Source organism: Diaphorina citri, unplaced genomic scaffold, assembly GCF_000475195.1.
Source record: "Diaphorina citri unplaced genomic scaffold, Diaci psyllid genome assembly version 1.1 scaffold358, whole genome shotgun sequence".
NCBI classification, from domain to species: domain Eukaryota; kingdom Metazoa; phylum Arthropoda; class Insecta; order Hemiptera; family Psyllidae; genus Diaphorina; species Diaphorina citri.
The window spans coordinates 184,231-196,310 of NW_007377793.1; the positions used below are offsets into that span (position 1 = coordinate 184,231).

The window sequence follows — 12,080 nt, forward strand, 5'->3', positions numbered from 1 at the left end:
GGGGGGGGCGGAAACTTGTACCGAGTGTTCCGAAAGTCTCGGCGTTACTTAACACAAGTGTTCCCAGTGTGGAAGCCTCCTGTCAGTGTGCCACGCTCGACGTTACTTAACACAAGTGTTCCCTGAGTGGAAGCCTCCTGTCAGTGTGCCACGCTCGACCTTGCTTAGCACAAGTGTTCCCTGTGTGGAAGCCTCCTGTCAGTGTGCCACGCTCGACGTAGCTTAACACAAGTGTTCCCTGTGTGGAAGCCTCCTGTCAGTGTGCCACGCTCGACGTAGCTTAACACAAGTGTTCCCTGTGTGGAAGCCTCCTGTCAGTGTGCCACGTTCGACCTTGCTTAGCACCTGTTGAGTCATGTTAAATTTCAATACCAAATAACCAAAGACCAAGTTAGGGTCATTCAGCCTTCTCTGTACCTCATAGTTAGGTTCTTCTTGAACGCCTCCCTGTCTTCCAGTTCCTTGTCTTGGAGCCGTCTCGTCATTGCTTGTATCGTCCACTTTGCCTCCTCCGCTTGGTCTGTCTGGCAGGGTGTAATGTTGAACACGTAAGTGTTCTCTGCTATTGAGAGTCATGTTAAATTTCAATACCAAATAACCAAAGACCAAGTTAGGGTCATTCAGCCTTCTCTGTACAAGCAATGCTTGTGCCAAGGATGGGAAAGTTATTTTGTATAAGCGCCGTGTATCTATTTTTAACTATGCAATGCGCAATAAATGCCATACCCATAAGTAAGTACATACTTGACGCTTGACCACAACTGCGACCATTGACCATCCATCGCAGAAAAAAATACACTGCTCAATTTCGTCATTTTCTGCGAAGTTCGGTACTATGGTCAATGCTCCGTTGAGGACGCTTCTATTCATATTTAATTTTGGTAAATAATAGAATAGTATAAACATTTTTTTATTTATTAACATATAGCACACTTTATACTATTCTACTATTTACCAAAATGTTATCGTACATTTTAAGAAATTATTTTACCTACCATGTATCTTATAGGTAGTACCTAGAATCATGATATTGTAAAAAAAGAAGAAAAAAAAAATATATACATGGGTTTTACCCGTTGATTTGTTAATCAATCAATCAATTAGCATGGTTTGCTTATTTTCTCTTGGGTTGGTACTAGGCGAGGGTCGAAAATCCCTGTAACTAGGTTCTTGTACTCATCTTACTGTTGCTGCTTGCTACTTTTGTTCAAAACTTACGCGAAATTGCCCCAGAATTTTACATTTTAAAAGAGAGAGAGAGAGAGGGAGAGGAAGGGAGGGAGGGAGGGGGAGAGAGAGAGGTTATATTAGGTGAAAAGCCACTCTGCAGTCAAAGGGGGGAAAAGGAAAAAGGCTTCTAAATAAAAATATCAAAACAGAAAAATATTTCAAAATTCAAACACATTCGTTGTGTGTTTAAAATTATTCAACAAATTGAACAAAATAATGCAACTTTTTTAAATTCAACAAAAAATAGAATTTTAAAATGAAAATATTCAATTCTTACTCCAAGACTCGTAAGTAGGTACATAAGATTTTTTTTAGAAAAATTACAGTTCGGTAATTTCTACAAAACATGTTGTTTATGTACCTAATTTAAAATCGAATGATTATTTATCCAAAAATATTTTTTAAAAAAAGAAATCACACACTTTATACAAGAATTATGCAAAATTGAATTCAATGTTGAAATGTTCTGTATGGTTTAATGACCAAAGCAGTAGAAAAACAAAAGAAAAGAAAATGAATAGCTCAACCCTAAGGGGGATTTCGCTAAAAATGGCTGCTCATAACAATAATCACCCTCTTTAGGAGTGCATGATATCTAGAGAATAGATATTTATTTTGGAGAAAAATTAACTCATTTCAAGTGACAATTTCTTCTATCCTGAAACCACTGTAACCATGGCAAAAACCTTTTTGCCATTAAACACACAAAAAGAATCCATTCAAAGCGAAAACGAACATCACTCTCAGATTGGTGACGATTTGCGATCCGGGAATCGGCGAGCGATCGGTATGTCGGATCAAGTAATTGGAGATCGGGTTATTGGAGGGTAACTCTATTGCCTTTTCTTGAAGATAATTTGGGTTTTCTTTGAAGAAAGTTGCCGCGAAAGGTTTCTCTCGTGAACTTTGCTACTGTCGATATTGTCGAAGAATTGTGTCAACAATCGGATTCCTGTAACAGTGGAAAGAATTATGGTCGTGTTTTAAAAATGTATAGCCAGCCTAGTTAGCTTAGTTGGTAGTGCGTCTGCCTTGTAAGCGCTAGGCCGCGGGTTCGATTCCCGCCCGGGGCGGATTTCTAGTTCAAAAAAATGGCCAGTAAAATATTTCTTACCAAAAAAATAAAATCTACCTTTTATGAAGCTTTTGAAATAAGGAATATACTTTTTAGTATTGCATTTTAAAAAACGAATAACTTTTGAATAAAAAAAGAATCACACGTTTTTTATTTAATTTTGAAAAATATGAAAATAAGCAATGATCAAAAATAAAATGCAAGAGCTATTTAACAAGCTCCCAAGTCAAATAAAACTCGACTTTTATGGGAAGAAAATAAAAATGAACCAACAGTCGACACCAAACTTTCTGGTGGCAACAAACAAAAACGAAGAGGATTGGAAAAATAAATAGAAAGAAGAACCAATATGGCTGAGGAAATGAAACCAACAGAAAAAGGAACCAAACAAAATCAAGGAGAAAAAACCAGTGGCGTAGCGTGGTCTAAATTCAAGTGTAGGGCGTGTAGGGCAAACTGTTAGTATAATGGAACAACTTGTTCTAAGCTGACAGTCTACATAAAGCACTACTTATACTCATTCATTCACCCACTGATCGCTCTATCTCCAGAACTTCAATACGTAGAAAGCTGAATTTTGGTAGGAATATTCCCCAAATGTTCTAAATGCCTATGCACTAAGAGAGAATTTTGCCGAAATCTAAACCGATTTCGAATTGTGATCAATTTTCCGTGAGGACCTCTGGCTACTTCCATACATAATGAAGTAGACAGATTTCAATTCGACAAAGGAAGAAAGCATATTTTTGGCACTCTGATTGGTTGATTTCAAACTTTTTAGCCAATCAGATCGTTCCATTCAGGAGTTGAATTGAGCCTGAGTTTAAAACTCAACTAATTTAAGTGACAGTGGACTCTTTTGACAGAAAAGAAATTAACCCCAGATTAAGCTGTAGGTATATAAGTACCTGTAACTGCTAGGGTCTAATCGTCTGAAAGCGAAGAGAAAAGATGGACAGGATAAGAGAAAGCCAGCCGTTCCGAGAAAGAACCTCATATGTTTAGAATAAAATCCGCCCCGGGTGGGAATTGAACCCACGACTTAGCGCTTACAAGGCAGACGTGCTACCCTCAAAACTAACTAGGCTGGTATTTGGGAGAAAATATTTTTTTCTGAAAATCCTGAAATTATATTCTTAATTCGTTCTGCACAAGGAAGAAATAAAAGATCGAAGAAGTAATTCTATTATTTTTATTAATTTTACACGTTTTCACGCATTTATTTACAAGTATAGGTAATCGAAGAAGACATCAGTTTTAATGTTGGTACAAAATTACAAAAGGCTTTTGACATAGGTACCTAAGAAATTTGAACACAAAAGTCACATGTCACACAGTCCCATGACAAAAATATGCCACAGTTCAAAAGTAAATAAAGCCACATTATGTGGACCAACCATAGAAATAGGAATCCATTATCCATTTGTGGACCCATTTTCAGAGATTTTTCCTTTCTTTAGCGCAACAAATTAAGCCAATATGTATTTATCAAAAGGTACTCTACCCCTCTTAAAAGTTTTAAACCAACCAAAACTGTTTAGACCTCAACATCTAGCAGCCGAGTCTACAAGTTCATGTAAGTGTTTGTTAACCTCTGAGCATTCTCAGAGAGTAACAACATTTTTAAATGCATTTGTAGACTCGTCTGTAAGTTTGGTACTGAAATCGAATGATTTGTACAATCGAATGATTTTTTTAAAAATATGTTTTCAGCCAATTTTGACTGTTTTGAATCAATTTTCGAAAGCATCCACCAAACTTTGTCGACTTTCATAGACCATCACATTGGCGTTGCATTGGTGCCTTCAGGAATCAGGAATCCACAACAATCCTTCCCAAGTCCTTCAGAGCATTAAAACAGGAGAAATCTTCGGTATTAGTCCGCCAGAAATGATTGAACTTCCTTCTACATCTATGGATTGAATCGAGGTTTGTTGTTGGTTGAATTGAATTGTGAACCACTTTGTTGTTTGAATTGAATTGTGAACCATTTTCCGATGACTATCATAGCTCCCAATACCTGCAGTTCCTTTGATGATTTCTCCGGTGCCTTTGAGAAAGCCTCCACCACCCTTGAGAAATCCAGTTTGAAGCACTCCCAAAGCCTCTTCCAATGTTGTTGTTTTGACGTTCTTATTGCTTGGTTGTGAGACTGAAATGAGAAAAAGGAAGAAATGGTTAATTTCTGGTGGGGGGAATATGATCTAAAACTCATAAATACTTGATTATTTTAATCAGGCTGTAAAGGATCGGTTTGTTTAGTAGTTAGTAGGGGTTTCATGTCACTGTAAAACTGCTATGTTTTCCCCTCTCTATGTTTTCCTCATCTCTAGAGTTCTATTTCGACTTTTTTTTTAATTTCTTTTATCATGGTTTCTCTGTTCTGCTTACCCATGGGAGTGTTGCCTTTAGGTTGATGCTGTGTAGAGGCAACAAGTGCACCCAGTAACTTGGCAATACAAAGTCTGACTTCATAGTTTGATCCATCCAATGCTCGAAAACACAGGGTTGCCAAGCTCTCCATGTCTGTGGCATGTTTCACCATTTCCAGGAGACACTGAAAATAAAACCAGTCCCATAGTAATACTCAAACAAAATTTAAAATATTAGAAGAAACATTTACTAAAACAAATAAATAAATAAGCTGCCAGCCTGTGACTGGTTAAAATAAAAATATCTTGTATAAATATGTCAGGATGAGACTGTAAATCAGTGTGATTTCTCAATTATTTAGCCTTAAGATTATCATGGTATCTTAAGGCTAAATAATTGAGAAATCACACTGATTGATCTCAGGTACCATAAGCGTTGTACAAAACAATACAGAGACTAACTGATATAAAACTATCAAATCAAATCAGGAATCTTTGTGGTAAAGCTGAGAGCTTTTTCACAACTTTTGCAGGTATCACAGCATTACTAAGTGCCTCATTTACTATGAATTTTCATCTACTCGTATCATCGTTTTACACTGGTAATGCCGCTACTAGTCGCTACTCGATTAAAGTAGTTACTCAATCGTACTCACGAGGCTGAGTGCACCCCGAACTCTAAGCACCGAGCTGAAAGAACTGAAATGGGGCCTGTACTAAACCATAGCGAATCCAAGATGGCCCGTCGTCAATGTCGGTTCCGTTTCCAAAAAATAATAATAAAAAAAAAAAAAACGAAAGGAGATACACCTTTACTTTTCCCTAAAAAAAAAAAAAAAAAAAAAAAAAAAAAAAAAAAAAAAAAAAAAAAAAAACAAAAGGAAATACAACTTTACTTTTCCCTAAAAAAAAAAAAAAAAAACAACCTACTTTTCCCAAAAAAACAACTTACTTTTCCTTTCGTGTGCGGAATACCCAGACAGGACAGTTTGACCCCTCCAAGCACAGCGGCCAGCGCATAACTATAGCCGGAAATAGCCTCAGGCGAATTCTTCATCATTTCAATACACTCGATGCATCTATCAATGAGAGGCGTACACTGGGAGGGGACTGCTACACAAATGCAACGCAGACACCAAGCTGATGCTAGGCGCACGGCTTGCGAAGGGTGAATCAGAGAGATCATCACGGTTTCGAGCAGATCTGGGGAAAAGTCAATGGTTATTTTCTTGGGCTGGTGGTTACTACATCAGAATTCGTCGGGATTGAGTGATCACTGAAACTGGATACTAGGTATTGGATTGATCTTTGATCCCGTAATAAATCTGACTAAATCCCGTAATAATCTGACTTGTTGAGCTATAGCAATAGATTATGTTAGGGCGGTCTCTTCTTGATCCCTTGTGTGCCGTGTCCATTTTTGTTTAGGACTATTGCACTGCTATAGCCATAGATGCTTGCTGAAAGTCCTTTCGAAAACCTTATGCTCTCTCTTTAACCCTAACAATCTCTTTTTCATTTCAATTCCACTACTGCCTCTTCACTACTGTCATTCCTGCAAATGCATTTTAAACAAATATAGCTTCTTCACTGAATTTATATGCTACCGGATTTCATACTCTAATGAAGACTGAGTAACTTTTTGAAGCTCAATATCAACTACAAAAGGAACTTATTTTATTTGGAATGTATTTTGATATTAATTGATAATTTCATGAAAAAATTCTGTTCCAGGATACTCACTGCAAGATTTATCACTGAGCACATTGTTAGCAGTGGTTCCCAGACCCAATATTAGACTGCTCATCTCCTGCAGGGCACACACCAGCAGGTGCTGACTAAATGCTGTCTCCTGGTGGTAGTCCTTGGAATCACTAGACACATCTGGGAAGGAAATTGGGAACAGTTCAGATAAGCTTCATTCAAAGTTGAAATTGCAGCGCGAACGACCGTCCGTAGTATTAAAGCACTTTAAGGGGGGAACAAAAGTTGAAATTTATTGGAAAATAGTTGTCTGTCTATAACTACTTACAACGAAAGAAAAATATTTAGTTCGCATTTAGTTGGTGGTAGGTAGGTAAGAACAGAAAACTGTTTTTGGGGCACATTGGTCTTTCAAAGGTCCCGTAGACGCCCATTTTCTAAATGAAGAAAAATTCAATTAAAATCGAACTAACCGTTAACAAAAGTTGAAATTTATTGGAAAATAGTTGTCTGTCTATAACTACAATGAAAGAAAAATATTTAGTTCGCATTTAGTTAGTGGTAGGTAAGTAGGTAAGAACAGAAAACTCGTTGCTTAGTTTTTGGGGCACATTGGTCTTTCAAAGGTCCCGTAGACGCCCATTTTCTAAATGAAGAAAAATTCAATTAAAATCGAACTAACCGTTTCAGAGTTATCGCGTAACAAGCAAACAAAATACAAAATCGTTCAATAAAGCTCTGGTAAAATACATTATTATCTACCGGGAAATGACCTAATAGTCACCTCCGAGCAACAACAATATTATCTAGGTCCGCCACTTACCCATTACAGCCAAATGTTTGGTGACAATCAGCGTAATTTCCTTGAGGGCCGAAGTTTGCGCTTTCTCACTCAGCAGCTTTCCCAGCACGGATCTTAAAATGAAGCTGACGCATTTCCGGGAATAGACAGCATGTGAGCATTTGAAAACAACAACAATATTATCTAGGTCCGCCACTTACCCATTACAGCCAAATGTTTGGTGACAATCAGCGTGATTTCTTTCAGGGCCGAAGTTTGCGCTTTCTCACTCAGCAGCTTTCCCAGCACGGATCTTAAAATGAAGCTGACGCATTTCCGGGAATAGACAGCATCTACGTGACTGGTGGCAACTTTGGGTTGAGCCACCTTGGCCACCAATTCCAGGATGTGATTCAGAACCGGCGATAGGTTACGTTCTAGCCACGGCCCACCAACAATCTTGATGAACTCAACGTAGGCCTGCGAAGATGGAAGTGTTAAGAATGAAAGACGCGAAAATGGAGGAGACAATAGAATAGAAAAGAATATACCTTGTTTATACTACCAGCATAGGACTGAAAAGGACCAGCATAGGAAAGGACAATAATGAAAGACAATACTACAAAGCTAGCTTTTGAGGAAAATGACCTGATAGTCAATTCCCAGCATTTGATACCAGTTAGCTTGGAAGGTAGCGTGTCCACTTTGTAAGCGCGTGGTCGTGAGTTCCATTCCCGCCCGGGGCAAACGTTTTGCCAAACAGATGAGGTTCGTTCTGGGAACGGCTGGCTTTCTACTATCCTGTCAGTTTTTTCTCTTCAGTTTGGGGACGATAAGACCTCAGTAGTTACAGTTTCCTCTATCAAACTTCTGGAGAAAAAGAAAAAAAAATCAAATCTCACTTTGATCATTGGGAGTCAATAAAAAAGACGATATTAAACACTTACATGAGTTACCCCCACTCGTACTTCACGATTAACACCGGCAGTTCCTTGTTCCTCTGTCAAACCTCTGGAGAAAAAAGAAAAAAAAATCAACTCTCACTTTAATCATTGGGAGTCAATAAAAAAGACGATATTAAACACTTACATGAGTTACCCCCACTCGTACTTCACGATTAACACCGGCAGTTCCTTTGATGATTTCTCCGGTGCCTTTGAGAAAGCCTCCACCACCCTTGAGAAATCCAGTTTGAAGCACTCCCAAAGCCTCTTCCAATGTTGTTGTTTTGACGTTCTTATTGCTTGGTTGTGAGACTGAAATGAGAAAAAGGAAGAAATGGTTAATTTCTGGTGGGGGGAATATGATCTAAAACCCATAAATACTTGATTATTTTAATCAGGCTGTAAAGGACCGGTTTGTTTAGTAGTTAGTAGGGGTTTCATGTCACTGTAAAACTGCTATGTTTTCCCCTCTCTATGTTTTCCTCATCTCTAGAGTTCTATTTCGACTTTTTTTTTAATTTCTTTTATCATGGTTTCTCTGTTCTGCTTACCCATGGGAGTGTTGCCTTTAGGTTGATGCTGTGTAGAGGCAACAAGTGCACCCAGTAACTTGGCAATACAAAGTCTGACTTCATAGTTTGATCCATCCAATGCTCGAAAACACAGGGTTGCCAAGCTCTCCATGTCTGTGGCATGTTTCACCATTTCCAGGAGACACTGAAAATAAAACCAGTCCCATAGTAATACTCAAACAAAATTTAAAATATTAGAAGAAACATTTACTAAAACAAATAAATAAATAAGCTGCCAGCCTGTGACTGATTAAAATAAAAATATCTTGTATAAATATGTCAGGATGAGACTGTAAAGTTATTTAGCACAGAAAAATGACTTTCCACATGACAAAACTAAGTAATATTTTTTTTTTTTTTTTTTTTTTCAAACTTAGAAATATTTTAATTTAATTAAAAAAAATCGCAGATTTTCTCCAGGGTTTGCATGATGGCAATTCGAGTCTGACTGTCAGCACTCTTGAGGGACTTGATAAGAATATGCACAGTTTCCTCGTAGGATCTCCCCATCATACGGCCGAGTTTCTCATACATTGAACCAACACAGCACATTGCAGCTCTGAAAACAAACAGACAGTCACATGAAATTAATAGGTACAAGATTTCTACTGACTATTTAGCTGATATGGTTTGGTAGATGATAATAATTATTATATCAATTTGAGTAAATTATTGCAGCTTACCCTCCATTCAAGTAATCACTCAAATACAATTTAATATAGGTACTAGGTAGAAAAGAAGATTAGGTACAACTTATGTATCTGCATAATGCTCTTCAAACATAAAACAGCTTATTTCCTTGAAATTAATTTAGAAAATATTAGGAAACCCAAATAGAAGGAAGCCACCTGGCAAGGCTAATGCCAGAACAAAAATACAAACCATGTACCTAAGTATTTATCCACCAAGCTCTTCTACCTTAACATTTGAATGGCCAATTTCTCAAAACTAGTGGACTTTAATTGGAATATGGAGGATGGGTTTAAGCCCTTACAAATCTATGAATGGAATATAAACTTACAGCTTTGTATTGACCAAGCTGGGGGAATCATCTTTATTCTTGAGAATATCGTTGCATTTGTTTACGGTGTCAAACAATAAAAATGTGTCTCCGACACTAAATAATGTAGACAAGCAGCTTGCGATAAGTTTCCTGGTGGGAGGTCCTTGAGATTTCTCAATCAGATCTGTTAGCTGCTGGACTAACTTCTTTTGACAACCTTTGATATCAGACTGAAAAGAAAATTAAAAGAATTTTAATTATGTTGCAGCCAACATGTTCAATTTTGAGAGAAAACATCAGTGATATTACTCATTCAGGATCAAAGATCAGACTTTATTTCAATAAAAATTGACCGACTTATCATACCATAGGGAAGGAAGACAGGACAGGAGAAAGCCAGCTGTTCTGAGAACAAACCTTATCTGTTCAGGATAAAATCCACTACAAGTGGAAATTGAACCCATGACCTATTTTTTACAAGGCAGACCCTTCAAGCTAACTACCCCAGCCAGAGTAAATCAAGAGGATAAGAAACAAGATATTTTACCTTTTGAGCAGCAACCAAAACTTTGTCCAAGAACCTCAACCATTCAAATATGAACATTGGCTGCTGGGCTTCAGGTATTTGAAGCAAGGCTTCCTCATTTAACGTGAGAGAATGACTGAGCTCCATCGTCTGCTTTGGGGAAGGGTTCTTGCTTACTGAAATCTGGGGAAAAACAAATGGATTACTTTTGTCAAAGCAGTGTCTTTGAGGTATGCACATAAAAAACAAATACCTAACCTCGTCAGACAAAAATTACAAAAATATGAAATGAAACTGAAAGAAAAAAACTCATTGAGATATTTGGATGGTAAATAGCGTTGTTCTGTTTATAGAGATGTTTGACAAATCAATAAATCAATGTTTTTATTACGATCAGTAATGATGAGTGGTGAACGATTGATTTGGATTTGTCTTAAGTACCAAGGTACTTAGTACTCTTAATAGGAATCCTAGGATTTCGAGTATACTGGACATCTTACTTGAGGTTAGAGCTTACGTATTCCTAGATGTCCGCATGAAGTTTGGGCCTAAAGAACTAGATTCTTATTATGCTTAACCGACCTATAAGGCCATTAGCCTCTAAGCCTCGGAGTGGGCTCTTTGTGTATGGATTCAAGCAAAGCACCTAAGAACCAGTTCAAGTACAGAACCCAAAATACTTCGCCCCTGCCGGGAATCGAACCAGAATTTTCATGTATTAGGTACCCTTAGTTTTATCAATGAAGAAAATACTGCATTTTGGAAAATGTGATAGACCAATTGGCTATTTTATCTAAGAATTATCTATTATTATTATTATTTTAAATTTCAGTCCAAGGGTTGGATGGTCGGATGATAACCCACCCCTACAACAATCCACCCGATGGTAAAAAGAATAGAGAGACTTTTGGCCATTTGTTTAGCGCATTGCATACCTTCTAAATCAATAGGACCACATGAGATTTTTGGAAGTTTTCGATTGATTCGTTTGTTGTATATTGTATAACTACTTACCTTTCGCAAGGCGTTTTAAATCAATACAACAGCTCTTTAAAGAAATGGAGCTTTGTTATATATAATTATTAAAGTAGGGTAGGTATTATTAATTTGTCCCCATCTATTGAGTTGTTTTTGTCTAGTACCTTTCCCTAGTTTTCATTGTGATATTTTATTAGCTTTTTTTGTATTTTATTAATCATGTTCATTTGTGTTGATTCTTGGGGTATCCGATAAAATTTATACAATCTACATGTTAAAGTGTTAGTTAATCTCTGAGAATACATGAGATTAGTCCCAAACAGGATTCATAAGAATCTCAGGTATAAAAATTTGGAGCTCAAAGTAAGGAATGCTTAATGTACCTGGATGTTGTTATCTTCAATTAAACAATTTGTGATTCATATTTTTCTTCTTATCAATCTTCAACTAATGAGCAAAGATACAGGATTCATAGGTACAACCTACCACAACTGTTTCAATCTTTACACGTTTTACATAGAACGAATAACAAAATCGTTAACACACATACATTATGACAATTAATAAACCCTTGTGAAAAGAATGAGATTATTCATTTCTGGTTAATTATTAATTAAAAAATTAATTTACAAAAATAAAAATGAAATTCAAAAAAAAATGTTCAAGACAAGTCCATTGATTTCATTTTGGGCTCGAATCCTCGAAATTTTCTCTGTTGATTTCTTCTGCGCATGCGTGGGTAAAAAATTTTGTTTACAGTTAGTGGCGCTACCTAGTAGTGATAACTTGAAGTTTTTGGAAACGTGAGTCGCTCACAGAACAAGTTGGCGGCCATTTTGATTTTTGTTATTTTTATACTGGGTCTGATAGAAAACATCCCCTTGCACCTCTTTCT

The 12,080-nt window shown here is 37.0% G+C and overlaps 1 protein-coding gene across 1 annotated transcript in view; it reads right to left on the reverse strand.

Moving 5' to 3' along the window:
• Positions 1–11,850, reverse strand: part of LOC103507995 (HEAT repeat-containing protein 5B) — a 59,976-nt gene extending 48,126 nt beyond the window's left edge. The window contains exons 1-9 of the mRNA XM_026822716.1: positions 11,569–11,850; positions 10,229–10,390; positions 9,700–9,911; positions 9,086–9,237; positions 8,658–8,852; positions 8,252–8,418; positions 7,384–7,642; positions 6,421–6,561; positions 5,630–5,880 (exon numbers count right to left, since the gene is read on the reverse strand). Coding sequence (XP_026678517.1) covers positions 5,630–5,880; positions 6,421–6,561; positions 7,384–7,642; positions 8,252–8,418; positions 8,658–8,852; positions 9,086–9,237; positions 9,700–9,911; positions 10,229–10,354 — 1,503 coding nt within the window. The 5' untranslated portion in view covers positions 10,355–10,390; positions 11,569–11,850. The remainder of the gene's footprint in view (positions 1–5,629; positions 5,881–6,420; positions 6,562–7,383; positions 7,643–8,251; positions 8,419–8,657; positions 8,853–9,085; positions 9,238–9,699; positions 9,912–10,228; positions 10,391–11,568) is intronic.
• Between the last annotated feature and the right edge of the window lie 230 nt (positions 11,851–12,080).